This window comes from Dysidea avara, chromosome 3 (genome assembly GCF_963678975.1).
Source record: "Dysidea avara chromosome 3, odDysAvar1.4, whole genome shotgun sequence".
Lineage (NCBI taxonomy): Eukaryota > Metazoa > Porifera > Demospongiae > Dictyoceratida > Dysideidae > Dysidea > Dysidea avara.
This window is the reverse complement of record NC_089274.1, coordinates 48,468,568-48,489,573: the sequence shown is the minus strand read 5'-3', so window position 1 is coordinate 48,489,573 and position 21,006 is coordinate 48,468,568. Positions and strand designations below refer to the sequence as shown.

Sequence of the window (21,006 nt, the reverse complement as noted above, 5' to 3'; positions counted from 1 at the left end):
GGTCACTATCACTACTATATTATGTATGTATACAATGGTGTAGGGAAGTCTTACATGGTGGAATGTAGAAGATGAGTAGTTTGTTAGGTTATCATAAATCACTAAAATCAAATTCACCTGCAGTAAGAATCAAGTTATGGAAAAATAACCCCACCAAATTAATGAACAGCTTATGCACATTGGAGCAATGTCTTCTAGGCCTATAGCTGTAATCCTAATTCTCTCCCAGTGTTAATTTCTCTTGCACAGCAATTAATTTTTAGCCAACTACTTTAGTATTAATATTCAATTGCACTGTGGTCCTCTCTGGCCCATTTGTCCCTCCATTTAATGTACATACTATATCCCGGTAGTTAGATAACAATGAGTTGACAGCATGCATAAGGTACAGTAACATTATAATTATGTTGATAAAAATAAGTGCATATATATTAGTGAGGTATATCCATATATTATCTTGATTATTTACATTATACATGTATATACAGGATATTCACAATAAAAACTGTTATTCCTATTTAACATGGTGTACTAGAGATATAGGAGGACTGCAGGTCAGTATAGAGTGATTTACTGGTATCAAGAGGAGCTCCTAACACAGTCACTAACTCATCATCAAATGATCCATCACTTTCTACTGGTGGGCGTAATAGTAGAGTCCTATCAGATTTCTGAAGTGTCCTCAATATTGAATCACTATGTGGACGATGATTAGCTTCAGGATGCCTACAAATAAACATTCACCAATAGTATACCATTCCTCTAGCTTGTTTATCAGCTAACCAACACTGTATCATCAATTGATATATAGCTCTGGGACAACCAGGAGGTGGTGGGAGTCTGTATCCAGTAGTGATCTTCTCTATATACTATAAAATTAGTGGTATGTGACTATGTGTTAGTCGTCATATTAACCAGCTGCTCACCTCGGGAATCCTGATAGTTTCAAATGGCTTGTGACCCAAACTCCATATCTCATACATCACACATCCAAAACTCCACACATCACTTTGTGATGAGTATTTCTTGTAAAGGATTGCCTAAAGACAATAAGACAATAATTAAGAAGTACTCACAATTCATAATTAAAGTAACATACTGAAGTGAGGATTAGCTGTGTACGTATGCTTGCCTTAATATGTGTACATACGTACAAGGAGACCATTCAGTATACGATATATCAAATCACCTCTGTAATCCAACATTGTACAATATCTGGAATTATGTCAGATTGTGCAGTAAATTACAGGTAAAACAGATCACACAATTTTTTAAACATGAATTAATTTTATAATTTGCAAGTATTACAGCTTTCTTCTATTATTTTTAACCAATTAAATGCTTTGGTTGTTTCAAAATTATTTTCTGTGATTGTTTTTAATACTACTATTATTCTCTGTCGGATTACCAAGGTCAAAAATAATATATTTCTAAATCTAGGGAATCACATTTTGTGTCAGATTACAGAGCATAGATTACAGAGGTTGTTTCCTATACAAAAGTGTTGGTAAATGACATTTTGGTCACATTATATAGAGAGGATACTGGATTAAAAAGGTGTTGGATTATAGAGGTTCAACAATTTAGTCAGTGATATGTGTGGAAAGCCCCTTTTCACAAATCTAAATTATCTCAAGTTGCCTTAGAGTATAAAATATTCCACTACTTATACACACCTCAGGAGCAGTCCATTTGACTGGCAGTTTTCCATTTGATGACATATAGTAACTTTCATCAATTACATCACGTGCCATTCCAAAGTCGGCAATCTGAGAAGCAAATAACATCAACTGATCTTACAATAAGTATCACTGTACAAATCAACAGGTGAATATATTCCTCCACATTTATCTTACTCTATATCAACAGAGCATAAGGTTACAAAATATTGGCTATAGATAGGCTATAAAAATAGTAAAAGGCTGGGAAAACATTGTGATATACTTTGTGATTAGGTTACCATAATTCTACTGTATACCCACCTTACACACATAGTTACCTTACACACATAGTTACCTTACACACATCATCACTTGATACTAGTATATTCCTAGCAGCCAGGTCTCTGTGTACAAAGTGTTTGTTAGTAAGGTAGTTCAGTCCTGATGATATCTGTCTGCAGTAGCTGAGTAGATCATGCTCTGATATGCCAACAGTAGCTTGTTGTGTCCTAAAGAGGTACATCTTCACCAATGAAGCAAGCTTAAATGTCATTTACTTTAAATCAATTAAAAACTCGCGAAGATTTCCTTTGAGCAAATACTCCAGTACAATCATCATGTTCTCCTCTTCAGTCACTACTCCATGTAACTGTACTACATTGTTGTGTTGAAACTGACCCATAATGGCTGCCTCCCTCAGAAACTTCACCCTGTCTGACTCTGAACTTTCTGAATTGAGTGTCTTCACTGCTACCTGTATAGGATCAGCAGAACCATCAGTCCATGTGCCCAAATGGACTACTCCAAATTCACCAGACCCAATGTATTGGGAAAGCCTGCAGTGATCAAACATGTGGTAACACTATTATTTAGTTAATATGCCACTTCACATACGTAATGCTCCTTAAGTTAATAAGTTGTATCCTTTTGGCCTCAAACCATGTATAGATTTCACTACTCTCAACACCAGGATCTTGGTACATTATAATACTGCGAGATCTCCTCCTGACTGGAACATCATATGGACTACTACAGCACTCTGTACTGCCAGATGTAGGGAGCATCGAACTACGTATTGTACTCACACTATCAACTGGTTGAATGATAAACTGGTCGGTGAATACAACAGACTGTCCATTGGGGAGATCATAGACACCATCGTGTGGGATATTACTATAACTGTCACTATCAGGGACATTAGTATTATCAGTAGTGCCAATGAGGGCCTCAATAGTGTCCAATGTTTCATAGTCACTGCACTAGAATTTGTACACAATAGAATAATAACACAATATCTCAAGTACTTACACTATAGTCATCTTGTTTATCACTACTTTTTATTGTTACAACTGACATTCGTGGCCGTAGGACATGCACATCATCATAGACTCCTGGTAAGACATTATACAACCATCATCATCAAAAGCTCACATTAATATATAGTGTACCTGTCATACAGTCATCAACTGAGTTGATTCTCTGAGACTTTTTCACACTCCTTATTTTAAACCAGATAAAGATTGTTATCACAAATACTAGCAGCAATAACAGAATGAAACATCCTCCAAATACTAAAGTAAAATTACGATTGATAAAACGTCGTGATCTGGATGAGTCTGAGGTATGATTATTACTTTCTGAGGCCTGAGATGATGCAGCTGGTAATAACTGTGTTGTACTTTTCAATGATAACAATGTAGATGACAAAAATGATTGCACCAATAACAAAGTTGGTTGTACAACTGGTTGTACAGATGGAAAGGATGGTTGTACAGACTCGGATGAAAAAGATGCATATGGTTGCACATTTGTTGATGATATCTCAATACTGGACATCACTGAAGGAATACAAAACAATGTAGGATCATGTTTGTGCACAGACACACATACAACATGCATCTAGTGTGCACGTGAATAAACTAATATACAAGGTCAATGATAACAGCAAATAAACTGCATAAACTACACATGGTTGTAATCCACAAAAAAACTCCCATTATATGGTACTTCTAGCAGGAGGTAATTGTACATACCATCACAGTCAGTTTGTCCTTCAGGTAGCACAGTACCATCTTCACAAGTGCACACAAAACTTCCAAGGGTATTGCTGCAGTTATCCTTACAGCCTGCTCCATTGTCATTAACACATTCATTGTAATCTACATGTGTGCACATAACTGAACAAGGATCAAATGATTGTCAATACTGACTAACCAATGTAAGCCTGGAGAGAAATAGATATGTGCTTTTTACTTTCCTTCAACAAATCCTCATTCAATTTCACCTGAATATACCTCCCAGGTACAGCAAAAACAAATTTGTAATTATCACCTTCTTCGTACGTGATATGTGCAGATGCATCACTCTCATCACCATTGTTACTGGCAAGAACATACAACCCCAAGAAGGAATCCACTGGTGCCATAAATTGTTCTTCTGGCTTTAAATCCATCGAAGTACACCTCACCCTATCATTGTCATCATTATTAGCATTGTTGATGTCACTTCCACCAAGATGTAGAGTAAACGTGTTATTTTGAATTAGTTCAAACATACCACTGATATCAGTTTTTTTCCAAACACCAGGGTAAATATCTATTGACACGTTAGCCTCTGTCTTGTCTACATAACAGAACTCCCAGGCATAAACAGTTCCAGGACATAAAATTTTGTACAGTGGCATGATGTATGTATGGTTGTTGTGGATTTCAGAGTTAGAAGTCAAACTGTCATCAGCAGGAGTTTGTGGAATGACAGTGGTGCGGTTATTTATTTCTTTACCATCAATGCCAATAGCTCTCTTGTCTTTAGCTGATGGCAACCATCCAATTATTCCATCACAATCTGACATTTGTTGGGTCTCTAAAGAATGATACAATTATTACAAGCTCTCTGTGCAATTCACACCAGCTTAACAATTAACTAACTAGCTATAATACGCATAGCATATTTGCACTAAAACTCTGTGTCAGGTCACTGCTTAGCTGTATAGTCAATAAATACTTTTACAAGCCTTCTAAGCAGAAAGCTACAACTGCTAGCTACTGATAACAACTCAACTTACCACCATTAGATATTAGTGTTGAACCAATACAGATCAAAATCAAAAGCAATTTCATGTCTGGATGGACTGACCGGATCCTAGTGATCTATATAGTGATGAAAAATAACCGGCACAAGGTCATGAGAATACACACAGTACAATTGTTAGCATAACACTATGATATATAGCTATAATTATAATTATTTATTATTAGCGCTTTACAGTGACTAGCACTGAAGGTCTGACAGCAACATGTGCTAATGCTAGCTATAACAGTCAACCTAATGATTTTACGTATGCTATTGGCAAACACAAGACACACTCACCTATTGAAAACTTGATCATCTCTTATTAACTGATCCTTGTTTCCCGAGGTCTGTAGTTTTGTTCCGTCGTAAGGTCCGAGAGTGCACGTGATCAGTTCGTGGAACGCCAGGATAACACATTGAAGCAACAAACCATTCGGTGGTTTAGCTAAATTGGGCCAACATTTATTAATTCCTTGTTTCCCGTCATACGCCTGCATGCCACTTGGGATCCCCCCATCCCCCTGCCACTTTGCCCACCGCATTGGTAATTATTATTTTGGTAATTGAGATTTAAAATTATTTAGAAATAGAAATTTAAAGATCAAGATAAGACTGTCCACTAGCCAACTTGTTTCAAGCAACAGGCTAGATGTTTCAAAGGGCTGTGGCATTTCATACATGTCACAAAGCACCTTTCCAAGAAATTTAGTAACAAAGGAAAGAAGTTTGAAACTAGTAAAATGCTTCCCATGCAGTGAATAATGCTGTAGGAGTGTTATGAGAGCGTATAGCCATTTTGAAGGCTCACCAAAAATAATGATAATAATGACCACCCGCCCCCTTACTACCTGATTTCTCTCAAGGTAATAGGAAACTTATAGTAGCTATGTTGGAACTGAATGGAACCGGGAAACAGAGTAGCATCCCTTTATAATTACATTGATGTAGAGCATATTGCAGTAATTATAAATCAATGTAGTGTACAGGTGTATATAGTAGGACCTCCATTACCTGAACAGTATAAGTGACTGCTCTATTAGAGGATTTAGTCATTAGGTGAACGTTCTATTAGAGTAAGCGCATGTTCTATTAAAGTATTTGAACAGAACTCTGTATATAAATGAATGGGCTTCATTTATCTGAACAAATTCACTTATCTGAACACTTTTATGATTTAATTGGGACACAGGAGGTCCTACTGTGTGTAGTGAATATGCAGACCTGTTAGTCCAAAACTCGTGGAGTGTGTGATTATTAGATTGTCGTGGACTTGTGGATAGGTATAATATAGTATTACATAACTCCTGAACAAATTTAATAAGATTTTTGTAGGTGTGACAGTATCTATTTAGCAAATTTGATTTTTCTTAATTTGTGAAACTCATTGGAAAAGGCAGGAGGCTAAAAGGCCACTAAGAATTCAGTAATAAGACTCTCAACAAATTAAATACTTACAACATTTTTATAGTTACATGACAAAAGAGAAACACAAAATAAACTATTACATACATAGCTAGCTAACTCATAGCTGCTGACCAGACTACTAGCTGTATAAAGCAATTGGCAAGGGCTTTTATCATATCAAATCTCTGTGTAGCCTAGCCAAATATATTTTATTCTAATTACTAGGCAGACAGCACAGCTGGTTTACCTAGGATGTAAAATCAACAACATTACAGTGTGTATGTTACAGAGTATGTAAGCATGTATGCTACAATTACTAATAAACAGTAAGTTGCAGTACCTTATTTGAACTCTGTGAACATTCAATTTTGAAATTCATTGAAATGGAAAGATCAAGTTTCACAGATGGCTTGACCATCAATTCATTGCTAATATTACATAAACTTGTGGACACAAATACGTAAGTATAAACTCCTGGTTAGTTTATAGGCCAGTACTTTAAATGATCAACTAATCTTTTATTGGTACACCACTTCACTTAAGTATGCATAACTGCCTATAGCTACTCATCTATTGTTTCATAGACTCTACATAGAAGTCAGTCAGTATGCATACAGAGTGGTAAGTTGTCTTTCCAGTTGTATATGCCACACAATAGCAAATTGAAGATCCTGTCCAGCAATGACAACCCACAGTCACCTGATTATCAACCCATGCTATGAATCTTTGAAGAAGTGTTAAGGTCAGCTTTAATCCTAACCCTCAGTACGTATCTAATCACATAACTAGTTATTTCTGTGCTTTCTCAGGGCTTGACACTGAATGTACACATACATACTAACAAAACCTACTAAATTGTAATATGTTTGGAAAGCAACTACATAATAATATATCATATAATACAAAGTCGTGTTAATGTGGAGTATGTAAATGTAAAATGCATCAGCAATTTATTTTGCTGTACACTAGCATGCACTGCCAACACATGCTTGTTGGCCAAGATTATACATTTGTGTAGTTACTAATGGGCTACTGTGTGTGTGTGTGTGTGTGTGTGTGTGTGTGCGTGCGTGTGCGTGTGCGTGTGTGTGTGTATGTGTCTGTTGCTTTGTGTGTACGAGTGTTTTAGACTAGAGCATCAGGAGAGAGTCAGAGATCCTTCCCCATACCTACTGTTCCTAGGCGTAGAGACCAGTAATTAAAAGCTACCAAAAGACAGTAACTATGACCTGTATACCCAAACTACAGCTATGGAATTTGCATTTAAGTCTGTACAACACAAGTGAACAGTAATTAAAGTTGAGGCTTAAAACACTCGTCCTATTATACAGTTCGCTGTCCATGTCTCTCATTTTCAATTGCTGCATTAACAATTCATTGTTGACTAAGAGTGATGAAATGAGATATCCATACCTTATAAATGAATTCATTGTCATGATACTAATTAGATAAAAGTATTAACTGGTAGGAGTTTGCCTTGTGTTTCATTTATTTAAGGATGAGACTGTTACACTTACAGTGTCCTATTACAGTACTCCATGTACTTAGTACCCACTAAATATTTCTTTGACTTTTCTGTATTTAAGAGAAGTCTACTCTGAACCTACTCTAATTCTGAGCCTTACCCAGTAGGAATTACTGAATGGTTCAAAATCCAAATGATGATTAAGACACACATAATATATTAAAGTGACTAAAATCTAAACCATGATAATAACATGACATACCAGCATATGAAGTTTGTCACATGACACATCAAACATCATTATTAATTTTATAGTCGACAGTGCCTACTGTATTCAGTTGCTCATAGCTACATATATACTCAATGGTAAAATGCTGCCAAGAGTAAATAATGTGCTACTACTAACTGGTGGAACCATTTGTCAATTGAGCTTATAAGTATGAGGAGTTTGTCACCGATGACCAAGACTTATTATCTAAATAAAATTTTCCATGCATGTTTGATTCTGTGTTTGTTCTTTGTATCTCACCTTATGTAGATTTATATTCCTTGTATATATTAATGACTTCAGGGGTGGATTGAGGAAGCCATTTTCCTTTTTGCCAAAGTCTGACAGCAACATGTGCTGCAGCCTTAGGATCACCTAACCTAATTTCAAGGACTTAGACTTATTGACTTGACTTGGTGACTTGACTTAATGACTGAAAAGGTGTAACAGAAAAGGGGCCAAAGTAAGGAAAAAATCCCTCCAACCCCAGGATTTGAACTGCAGGTCACCCAATGTCTAGTCGGGGCCACACTCAGTCTTCCTCCGGGAGGGATGGATTTTCTTCCTTAAACCTAAAGTATTTAGATTCCACTTATAGTATGATCATCCCTTACCATTGTTTCACTATTAAATCCTTTGCAGAAGGGTTTAAAATAGCTATTAAAGGTGCTTGATAAGATGTACTGTGTATAGTGCAAAAATAGCAGCTTCAAATGATAAAGGAACTTTTTATGTTACAATAAGTACGTATTTCCTTAAGTCATAAATTCCCTATTGGCTTAATACGTAAGTGATATATACACAATTTTCACAAAATGGGATTCGTGGAAGTCTTGAACTCCCCCTGAATCTGCTGCCACTGGTCTTCATGTATTATCTATGTTCCTTTTGCATACTAAGAACCACAACAGTACATGGACAGTATAAATACATACAGTTAACATAATCAGCTTAGCAGTCTATGCCAAATGTCATGAGTTTAAAAATCAAATTAAGAAAGAAAAGTTTCAACTATTCCCACAACTTTTCTTCACATGGACTTGCTGAATGAACTACCTACGTACCATAAACAATAATCCAAACCTATAACCGAATCATATGTACTTCAGCAAGTACATACATACATACATACATCTCTAATGAGATTATACTACTTTGAATGTGAAGAAAAACTGTAGCTAACTAAAAGTGAAATGTTCACATGCACACACACACACACACACACACACACACACACACACACACACACACACACACACACACACACACACACACACACACACACACACACACACACACACACACACACACACACACACACACACACACACACACACACACACACACACACACACACACACACACACACACACACACACACACACACACACACACACACACACACACACACACACACACACACACACACACACACAAATGCACTTCAGAAGTATATGTTGCTCATTTGTGAAGTAGTTAATATGGTACATCTATATAAGTAAGGAATTCTTTAGTATATAGAAACATTTTAGTCTTTTCCTCAACCAAATGAACTTATAGACTACGTTGGTGATGATAAGGCTGTTGTTATCAATAGCTAATCAAATCTTGATAGATGGTGTCTTAGGTACACTATAAACTTTGTACATTGTACCTTCACAATGTGATTCTGTTTTCAGTGAGACATTTGCCAGGTGCTCCTTCAAAGGTACATGGAAAATTTCAAGACCCTGTTGAAGGGGCGGATCCAGACTTTTGAAAAGGGGGGAAATGACACTACAAGTCTAGGGACATCTCCCCTAGGAAATGTTTGAAAATTAGACCCTCTGAGATGGAATCTGAGAGTTAGAGGTTCCACTGTATACTCAATCATTACAAAGACTCAAGAGGATGCAGAAGAGGGAAGTGCATGCATCTTTGTAGGAATTTGCAGAAGTACGATCACATCTTGGAGCACTACTAGCATCTTCTGTGGTTTGCTTCCACCAGACTCTTTCATACAGCATTTATAATTATGCTTGATACATCACCGGTTTTATGGAATGCAGTGTATACCACTGCAACCACCTACTCTGTTTGGTAGCCATTGCAATGGTGGAACGGATTACCAGATGATGAGAATTTTACTGTTACTATTAACAACAGTTGTTCTTTTCTGTTTTCATGTAATTTGTTCAATCATCTTTGTTAAAGTTGTTGCATTCATTTTGTTTTGTATTTGTGTCCATGTATTTGTTTGTATCCATGTGTTAAGTTTTTTACTTGTTAGCGAGCTATGTGTATTTATATTGTATGCTGCTCTGGTAAGGAAGAATGGTAGTTTCCGATTGTCAGAGGGTAATTTATAAATCAAATCAAATCAATACTTTGATTTTGATGTTTATATATAGTGTTATTGTTGATGGATAGGGTTTCCAGCTACCGAACTATTTTATATAGCCTGTACAGCAGCTCTGTACATGCACACGGCACTCAAATACAGTGGGAGCAGGATCTTATAGAATGCACTCCCTTAAAAATGCTGTATATTGAAGGTCGTACATTTAACAGATTTTGGTGTGTACAGTTATATAGCTATTTAGACAGCAATCAAAAGAAAGTTACTGTTTGTGCCAAAGATATTTTGTTTATTATATACAATCATTACAATGCTACTCATATACACACAGCTAGCTGTGTACTTTTATACAACAATCAATTGTGGGTTTTAATTAGCATGTGGGCTGGCTGTTGAGAGTCTTGAGTGTACGGCATTTATTGATAGAGGCTGGTAGTAGCTATTTACAACTAAAAGTCACAAATGGAAAGATAAAACATCACTGAATGAGATTTTCATAGCATATAATTATATATGATATATACACGTACATATAGAGCACAATTGACATGTATGCTAAAAATTTTTGGATGGGGGTCAAGAGCCCCCCTTGATCCGCCCACTGCACTATTGTAGTGTGACAACATGTTTTCAATTAAGTGAGAATTGTTTGGTATGTGCTTGTATCAGTATACTGTAGCTACATCCTCCACATATACACTTGTTGGAGTAGGAGTATCATGTGATAGTCTACTATAAGTCACATGTTGGTAATCAATATGCAGTTGTACTTACTGCTTACTTTACAAAATGCTCAGAGACATTTGCTACTAAGCTCTAAGCCGTACTTATGATAAAGTTGCTCGTAGAGTTTTTGTCGTGGTGTGTCAGTTGCTGTCAGATTTTGGTATTGCATTCTTATTATATCTGTCAACACACCTCTGTAAGTTATTACCCTCAAACCATACAACAGTATGATCCAAAGGATATGCAGTTAGCTTAATTAGAACTGTTTTAGATACATACGTATATATAGCTAATGTGACCTGAATCAAACTCATAAACAGCATAGTGCTGATCACCACTGATCTTCCTCTGTTTGGTTGCTATTGAGTTATTTTATTATTACTGTTACAATTGATACTGCTGACACCTGAACTGAACAGGATGTCACATGACGGTTAACTAGCTTATGTTTTAAGCAAGCAGACAAGAAATTATTCTCAAGTGTATATATATATAGACTCCAAGAATAACCCATCACCATCAGATTATCAAGCCATACAAATTGGACACAGGTGACTATAATACAAAATGCATAGTACAAGCATGGAAAATATGATACATATACAAACAAATGCACATACATAAAAAAGACAATGCATAACTGTCCAGTTCCTTATTTTCAGACAATTCTGTAGCTATACATGTGCTATACATGTGCTATACATGTGCTATACACAGGTTTTTGCAGAACTATAAACAAAACAGTAAACAGGGAGTTAATTAATTAATTAACTTATACTGCAGCATGTAACTGCCTATCCCAGTCCACTGATAATGAGTATAGATTGTTATCTACGTACTGCTGCTGCTTCCACCACCGCCGCTGCTGCTGCTGCTGACAGTTGACAGCACTTGAGGATGATTACCGTTATATTATATAGCACAAGAAGTGGAAAACTATAACCTTCCTAATAGCCGAGTCGTGTATGTAACTACAGTTTTACAAACCACTATAGCTAAATTGTAACTTTTAGGATGTAGTTAGCTACTTGCCTTAACAGAGCAGTGTACGTTTTGTCTACTTTATATAATACTAGGTGTAGTTATTAAAGTACAGGGTACATACGTCATTAATCACGTGATCGGAGTTCCATAACAATAAATAGGTGAATATTTTTCAGCTGGTATCATAGATTTATGTTAATGTCTTATCTATTATCTAGCTAAACAGTTGCAGATTTTCAACGGCACGTAACTCGTAAGTGACAGCGTGCAGTAGTTTAAATGTAGACTAGCTGAACGTTTTCGGGTAGGATTCAGCGAGTCAGCCATGCACCTATATATAGCTAGCTATAGCTAGTCTTTTGTGCATGGATTGGGAAAATTCGAGGGAAAAGTGTATTAGAAAAATAATACAAGCCCAAGATTTTGAGTACTATATGTCTAGAACAGTTGTGGACTCTAACTATAGCAAATTGCATAGCTAGTATGTTTCTTTCACTATGCAGCTATTTGCATAATATATGCTAGAGATGATATTACTTGCTACTATCTACAGTGTACTGGTACTGGTCGCTTCTGATGATGGTGAGTATAGTCATGCATATTATGATTATGATTATGATGTGATTTGGGTTGAGGCTTAGAAGCCTGTACACCCATTCAATTACATACATACACATACATAAATTAGATGCAATAAACAAAAATTAACTACAAATACAATTATTACTGACATTAACATAAATCTATAATCATAAAAGTAATTATCTATTGCTGATTTTAAATTATTTAATGAAGAATTTCCTACAATATCACTTGTAAGATTGTTCCAGTCATTAATTACTCTAGTACCAAAATAGTTGACCCGACATGAATGGTGGGCAGGGGGCTTAAGTAATTTATATATGCATGACCTCTAGTTTGTGTATTGTGGGAAAGAGTGAAAAAGTTGGAGTGATCCAGATTGAAGTAACCATTCAACATCTTGAAAAGAAATATTAAGTCACCATGTCTGTGCCTGTACAAAAGAGATGGTAAATTCATTAATGTCAGTCGATCTATGTATAAGGCTTATATTTGATGGGGCAATTGGAAACAGTGGAAATGGAAGCTGGAAACGGAAAGTGGAAATGGAAAACAGAAATGGTCAAATCATCATATAAATGTACCCTAAGTAAAACTCTTGTTTAGTGACCACCTCTTAAAGACCACCTTTTTACAAAGACCACCTCCATACAAAGACCACCTCCATACAAAGACCACATTACAATTACATCTCAAAATGGCTAAGACATACTTAATGTCGGACTTCATGGTCACCTTTTATAAAGACCACCCTCTTTACAAAGAGGGAAGTTCCAAACACTTATTTTCAAAACAGCTAGGTCAGCTAAAAATACTAGGCTCTTAAGGTCATTATCTCCTTATGAAACCTCATTTTTCACTTGCATGGACTATTTTTGTATGACACACTCTGGTACAAAACAAAACAGATAGCCAGACTACTTGAGTGAAGTGTGTACCAAAGTATGACATTGACTCCTTTCTATGAGTCATTACTTAATTACATGTGGTCTTTGTACAGAGGTGGTCTTTGTGAAAGGTGAAGAGGTGACTCTATGTGAGGGTTTTACTCTAGGATTCACATTTGATAAAACCATGAAATAGATGTTTAGAACTTAACTATTATTACAATGTGAAGTGGTCTTTGTAAAGAAGGTGGTCTTATAAAAGGTGACCACGAATTGGTGTCACAGTGTCATTACGTATGCCTTAGCCATCTTTGAGATGTAATTACAATGTGGTCTCTGTATGGAGGTGGTCTTTGTATGGAGGTGGTCTTTGTAAGAAGGTGGTCTTTAAGAAGTGGCCACTAAAGAAGGGTTTTATCTGGGTACATTTATATGACAATTTAACCATTTCCGTTTTCCATTTCCACTTTCCGTTTCCAGTTTCCATTTCCACTGTTTCCGAAAAATTGCCCTATTTGATGCTATACCTGCACAGTAAATTCATTATACCACTGAATACTCCAATAAATAAACTAATGAGTGACTAAAACAAGTACAATAGCACATATTTTATGATGTGTCTCCATATAGACAGTCACATCTGTGAAGGAACTATTGGAGAGTTAACTTTTAACAATAACAATGAAGAAATTCTTAACAACTACACCTATATCATTCCAGACTACAAGATCTCATGTAACAGTATTGTGTATGCTTGGGAGTTCTGTTATGCAGTTCCACCTGAGACTAATATTTCAGTGGATATGTATCCCAGTGTTTGGAGACAAACAGATAATACTTTTGAACAAATTAAGAACAATACATTCACTTTACATATTAATAGTAGTCACAATGGCACTGCTGAAGTTAAGTGTGGTTATATGTGTGTACCAAGAGAAGAGCAGTTTATGGCTCCAGCAGCTTCTGTTGTGGGGTTATATGTTGTAACTACACATCACTATAGTGATAGTACTGGGTTTATTTTATATGGAGAAAGTGATGATTATGACACTTATAATTTCCCTGGATATCATGTTCGTGTGACACCTAATGTAGAAAGAAACCGGCAAAAAGGTTGTTTCATTTCTCTCAAGGCACACATAGGTTAGTTTAAGCATGCATATATAGTTACATACTGGTGTTATGATTACAGATTATAATGATCATAGCTGTATCAAAAATGAAGACTGTGATGGCACCAACAATACATTTGGTAGTTTTGTGTGTACTTGTGAAGATGGCACCGAACTACCTGAAGGACAAACTAACTGTAATGGTATAGCCAGTTCAACTATATTAATGCATACAGCTACATATGTAAACTATTAAAAATGATGCATGGGTGCAAAGCAGGATAATTTGTATATCATATATTTTATGTACATATATAGCTAGCGGTGGCTGTGTTGTCAGCCGATGTAGATAAGCAATGTTGTACAGTCATTTTTTTTGCAATACTTATAGCTTTAAATGTCTCGTTAATACAACCGTCAACAACACTGCTACCGGCTACATCACTAATGTCATCATTATCGATGACAATATTGCTAGCAACACCCAAAACACAATATTTGTCAGCAACTTTATCAACATCATCAACAACAGAGATGACAGAATCATCTTCATTACCAATGCAATCATCAACAAATGCATTAGTTGTGCCAAGTGGTGAAACATCTGAAGAAGAAGCGGCATCTGATGATTCAACCAATTTCAATTATTTTATTATATTTGGAGGATGTTTTGTATTGTTACTATTGTTAGTACTTGTAATAATGATCTGCTTTTGGTTTAAACTGAAGAAGATGAAACACTTTCAGAAGAAAAACAATTGTACAACAGGTAGGTATGTCATACCAGCAGTGCAAGATGATGTTTGCATGCAGATGCAAGCAGCACTAGCAGCAAATGGAGATAATAATTTTGTAAGTATTTACTGACCAACAGAATTTCTGTGTGACCTCATCGTGTACTCATTTTAGGATCCTACTTTGTGTAGAGACTATGAGACACTGGATACAATAGAGCATTACATTGGTAGTAATACTTCAATGAATGTCACTGATGATGATGGCTATAGCAGTGTCCATCATATTGATGTTTATGACCTGCCTAATGGACAGTCCACCATATTTGGAAATCAGTTTACTGTCCAACTGGCAGTTGGTGGTGCAAATACAATTCCAAGTATATCATCCCTTTCAAGAGGAGAGCAGCAGTACTGCAATCCATATGAAACTCCATTTGGATCTCACACAATATTGTATGAAGACCCTGGTAGAGAAAGAGATAAGATCTATACTTGGTTTGAGGCCAGAAAAATGTTAGTTATAGATTCAAAGACTGTTACGTAAGTATAATGATGTAGAGATCCATCTTAAGCTTGCTGCCCGACCATTACTGCAGGCGATTTCACCATATTGGGTCTGGTGAATTTGGAGTAGTCCATTTGGGCACATGGACCAATGGTTCTGCTGATCCTATACAAGTAGCAGTGAAGACACTCAATTCAAAATGTTCAGAGTCAGACAGGGTGAAGTTTCTGAGGGAGGCAGCCATTATGGGTCAGTTTCAACACAACAATGTAGTACAGTTACATGGAGTAGTGACTGAAGAGGAGAACATGATGATTGTACTGGAGTATATGTTGAAAGGAGACCTTTGTGAATTCTTACTTGATATGAGGTTTGATTTCCTCCCACGTAATCATGGCTTTAAATATATTAATTTAGGAGGCAACAAGCAAATGTTGGCATATCAGAACATGATCTACTCAGCTACTGCAGACAGATATCATCAGGACTTAGCTACCTTGCTAACAAACAGTTTGTACACAGAGACCTGGCTGCTAGGAATATACTAGTGTCAAGTGATGATGTGTGTAAGGTAACTAACAAGCACACAAGGGTCTGGAAATTCATAAATACATGGTTAGATCCATATTTGAAGAGATATAGCCGATGCCAGTCTAGTTCAAGTCCCATCATGCACAATATAACTATACTGAATACTGAGTGGGCCGGTATTATACCATGAGCTACAAATTCCATTAAACACCTTACTATGCACATGGTACAGTAGCTACAAATGACTTCAAACCATGGATTAATTATTGACCAACCAGAGTACACTGTAGGTGCACGCCACCATGCATCAAATTCATAGATCATATACTTTTTTAAAATTCCAGATATGCATGGATACGCACATATCCTTTTGAAAGCTACATCTCCCTGTGACTTTATGTGGTGTATTATACCTGTGACTGGAGACAAATAGTTTAATAAAAGCAGCTGTTAATTATGTATGTACACAGATTGCTGACTTTGGAATGGCACGTGATGTAACTGATCAAAGCTATTATGAATCATCTGATGCTAAACTGCCAATCAGGTGGACTGCTCCTGAGGTATGATGCTACACTTCATTTTTTATTGTGAAGCTAACACTTTACTTCACAGGCAATCCTTTACAAGAAGTACTCAACACAAAGTGATGTGTGGAGTTTTGGATGTGTAATATATGAGATATGGAGTTTGGGTCACAAGCCATTTGAGACCGCTAAAGTTGCAGAGGTATACAAACATGCCATTACCTTATATGGCTGTATGTACACATCATAATTGTTATCTAGTGCATAGAGAAGATCACTACTGGATACAGACTCCCACCACCTCCTGGTTGTCCCAGAGCTATATATCAACTGATGATACAGTGTTGGTTAGCTGATAAACAAGCTAGAGGAATGGTATACTATTGGTGAATGTTTATTTGTAGGCATCCTGAAGGTAATCATCGTCCACATAGTGATTCAATATTGAGGACACTTCAGAAATCTGATAGGACTCTACTATTACGCCCACCAGTAGAAAGTGATGGATCATTTGACGATGAGTTAGTGACTGTGTTAGGAGCTCCCCTTGATACCAGTAAATCACTCTATACTGACCTGCAGTCCTCCTATATCTCTAGTACACCATGCTAAACAAAACAGCTTGAGCACACATAATAATTTTTGATAACAATTTTTCAGATTCAGATATGTACATAATTGCATGATAAGATAATTGTCACTATTGTGTGATTATTTACTGGTAATGTTGTGAATTACAATGACTGTGTTCTTTAGTCATAAAAATAGTAAAGTGAAGATGTATATAAAGAACAAAATGTCCATTTCCCTGGAGGAGACATAAGTGTGGCACTTGAAGTGACCTGTCAATCTTGGTGTGTTCTCATTTTGAATATATTTGCTGGTTTTATAGGTTAAGTTATTACTCTGCAAAAAAATTTACTGTTAGGCTGTCAGCATACGTCATCTGGCTTAGTATATACACATAGGAAATTTGTAACTAAAATGTTCCAGACCCTGTAATCTAATCTAAACTTTGGCAGTGATTCATAACAGGACAAGAATTTTAATGAAACACTTGATTGATTGATTGATTGATTGGATTGTTTATTACCTCTAAACAGTCCGCTCTTATCTGCCAGAGGGGCACACATACATACAACCAGGGCCGCCCAGAGAAATTAAGGGGCCCAGGGCAAAGAGTTAAAGTGGGGCCCTTCACCCAAGTTGTAAGGTGAAGACCAAAAAAAAAAAAAAAAAAAAGGTCACAACCTGTTGGCAATGACAATAACTACCCATCACCAACCTCCTTATCTATAAGCTTGCTACACTGCTCCTCTGAAGAATACTGTGACTGCTCTATTAGAGTATTTAGATCTGACTGCTCTATTAGAGTATATCGATCTTTTAAACAGGTATTCAGGGGGCCCTTCATGGGGCCTCCTGGGGCCCCTTTCAGGCTGGGGCCCGGGAAAAAATACCCCAGTTGCCCCCCCCCCCCCCCCCCCCCCCCTGTGGGCGGCCCTGCATACAACAACATAAAGTATAACAAACATACATAGAGATACTACAAAGACAATAAACACAGCAAACAATTAGCCGTTTACTCTAATAGAGCAGTCAGCATAAAACACTGATAATGCAAACAAACAATGCATAGAAGGATGACATTTTTATTTTTACAGGGATGACAACATCAACCAAGTATATATTTACAAATCATCAAAGGTCTTCTATATAGCTGCTCACTTGCCATCTGTTCATAGCTATAGTGTCGGATGATTAAAGGTCTAGCTGGGATGTTTTTCTGCATTCAACACAGTTCCAATGTAGGGAAGACTCCTTGTTACACAGATCTTCTCATGGGATTGCAATGAAGTGACAAATTATTGTTACTTTAAGTATAATGACATTCTTCTCTTTATTTCACTTTTACAGCAGTTTTTCTACCAATCTATGAACATCTGTACTAATACAACTATAAATTATATCTCACTGAACACATGTACCAAAGAAATAATTCAGTGAGATGGTTCTCAATGGAAGGTGTTAAAAGAAGCAGCAATACATATATACGTAAGTTAACAGAAATCTGAAATCATTTTAACCAGTAATTCAAGTGTCTTAATTATTTACATCTGTCTTCGGCTTTAAGATATTCTATGCTCCTACTGTGATCAACTACAGCTATCATGCATGGTGACAGATCCAATGGTCACCCAGTTGAATAATAAACCAGTCATTGAAATATGCATCTCACAGTTTTACATTGAATTAATGGAATAAGTCAAAGGAACCACAACAGCATGGAGAGATCTGAAACATCCTCTTGTGCTCAGCGTAAACTTAAACACATTAACTTCTTACCAACAAAGAGTTTTAACAGGTAGCTCAGCCAATACCTGAAATTGAGGTTGTTTATTGAATGTTCTATTAGAGTGTTTAAATCTTTTCTTGCAGTTATCTGAACCAACCACAACCATACTATTGCATGGCCCATTAGAATATAGTGCAATAGGCAGCATGCAAAGTGATAAATTCATTGATGCTATAAATTCCATTACAGCTTGGAAAGTTCTGAGGAAGAACTTTTAAAATGCCTTCCTTGAAAGCCATATGAATACTATTTGCATTTGTAGAGAGATTTCATTACAATGACAACTGCAAGCAATCTCTGCTTATGAGCCAAGTGCGTATCCAAAGTTTCCCTTTAAATCATTTTGGAGAAATGGATAAAAATACCACAAACTCTCAAGTTCTTTATTACTGACAAAATCTCTGTAAAACAGTTGATAGGAGAACGCACTCATAATGTTTGCATCATGACATTAATCAAATTATAGTCCATTTAGCTGATTGAATTAGCTAGATTCTCTTGCACATAAACTGTTTTATGGTAGAGTAATATATAAATCTCGAAGAACATTTTATGCAATAGCAATATCAAGAATTCATAAATCTGCATTTAACACAATTGAGGAGTTACTGCCACACCTCACTATCTGTGCATTGTCATAATTCATAACTTACTCTTGCAGTTTTATTTTGGTAATATCCACGTCATATGGCATATTGCATAACAATCTAAACTGCAGCAGCTGACGCACATATTTCCTGTCACATTCAGCAGGATATTGACATTAAAATATACAACACAACACCACAATTATCAGTATCATTATTACTAATGTGAAGTGTGCATGACCACTCTCTTCCCCACCTGTTGATCATCAGATTTAACAAAACAAGTTTTGGCAATGAATTTAAGCAAAACTGAATGACTCATTGCATGTTCATTGGTAGAGTGACTCCTACTAGTACTAAAGGTTATTTTATGCTTTTAGATATTTAACCTTGGGAACATGTAAATAGATAGCTACATCCATAAACATAATACTGGTATTACATTTACTGCATTAGTACTGCTCTCTCCTTTAGCATGTAATGTTAATCTTAATGCTATACAAATTCATATTTCAGTCAATGACAGTCATGCATGATCTCTCGGTCATGATACCATTTTATGTAAAATGTATGAATATTTGATCAGTTCCAAACTTTTGTGCACACCAGCAATTGAAAAAATATTGCCAGTTTTTCATAACTCAAGGGCATCCCTAATAACTGTTTCTAGTTTGTTATTGAGGAGCATGCAGTGGAGTATGCAGTCATGATGCATATCTGAAATCTCTGCTCAGTTGTAGGCTTAATTATCTTTCCTGGTATGTAGTTTTAGATGTTTGAGTCACATTTTTATGCAACTAACTCAGTTATGGTGGTTAATGATGCATGCAGTATATACATGTAGCTATAAAAAAAATAAGGCTAAAAATAAATGCCAGATGGCTATAGGCTTTCAGCTATATGTGTGTTATTATAATCTGTTAGTCTCGTATATATACTTGTATGGATCAAAAACTGAGTTAATTGCATAAAAACATGAACTTCTAAAACTATGTACAAGCAAAGATAAGCAGGTCACATGCAGGTCACATGCATAATGCGACTGAGCAGAGATTTCAGATATGCATTAGCCATATTAAAAAAGAAGGCTGAAACTAGTTAGTTAGACAGGTACAGACTTCCAGCTATATATATACATGTGTGTGTATTATATCATCTGCTTATCTCATGTAACCGTACTAGTTATCTGTGGACTTGGCTGTCTGTTTATGCTAAGCAATCTACATTGTAGTGTACACTTGTCCAGACAGTTAGTGTTAGCTAC

At 36.2% G+C, this 21,006-nt stretch overlaps 2 protein-coding genes across 3 annotated transcripts; one reads left to right on the top strand and one right to left on the bottom strand.

Annotated features, from left to right (window-relative positions):
* Window positions 1–386: 386 nt before the first annotated feature.
* Window positions 387–5,259, bottom strand: LOC136251418 (uncharacterized). Of its 2 annotated transcripts, XM_066043864.1 has the most exons (13): window positions 5,031–5,259; window positions 4,726–4,810; window positions 3,876–4,523; window positions 3,695–3,820; window positions 3,110–3,499; window positions 2,970–3,052; window positions 2,556–2,920; window positions 2,219–2,497; window positions 2,017–2,170; window positions 1,677–1,769; window positions 927–1,040; window positions 784–869; window positions 387–726 (listed from the first exon to the last, which is right to left on the bottom strand). In XM_066043864.1, the coding sequence occupies exons 2-13, from the start codon at window positions 4,778–4,780 to the stop codon at window positions 519–521; spliced, it is 2,601 nt and encodes an 866-aa protein (XP_065899936.1). In that variant the 5' UTR covers window positions 4,781–4,810; window positions 5,031–5,259; the 3' UTR covers window positions 387–518. The 2 variants fall into 2 exon arrangements, with proteins under 2 accessions (XP_065899936.1, XP_065899937.1); XM_066043865.1 differs by lacking the exons at window positions 4,726–4,810; window positions 5,031–5,259 and having other exon boundaries at window positions 3,876–3,945; window positions 3,993–4,052.
* Window positions 5,260–12,118: 6,859 nt separating this feature from the next.
* On the top strand, window positions 12,119–17,491 carry LOC136248617 (uncharacterized). The gene is made up of 12 exons (XM_066040377.1): window positions 12,119–12,171; window positions 12,422–12,500; window positions 14,018–14,530; window positions 14,580–14,702; window positions 14,891–15,351; window positions 15,409–15,776; window positions 15,833–16,111; window positions 16,159–16,312; window positions 16,743–16,835; window positions 16,888–17,001; window positions 17,061–17,146; window positions 17,204–17,491. The coding sequence occupies exons 2-12, from the start codon at window positions 12,437–12,439 to the stop codon at window positions 17,409–17,411; spliced, it is 2,463 nt and encodes an 820-aa protein (XP_065896449.1). The 5' UTR covers window positions 12,119–12,171; window positions 12,422–12,436; the 3' UTR covers window positions 17,412–17,491.
* Window positions 17,492–21,006: the final 3,515 nt, after the last annotated feature.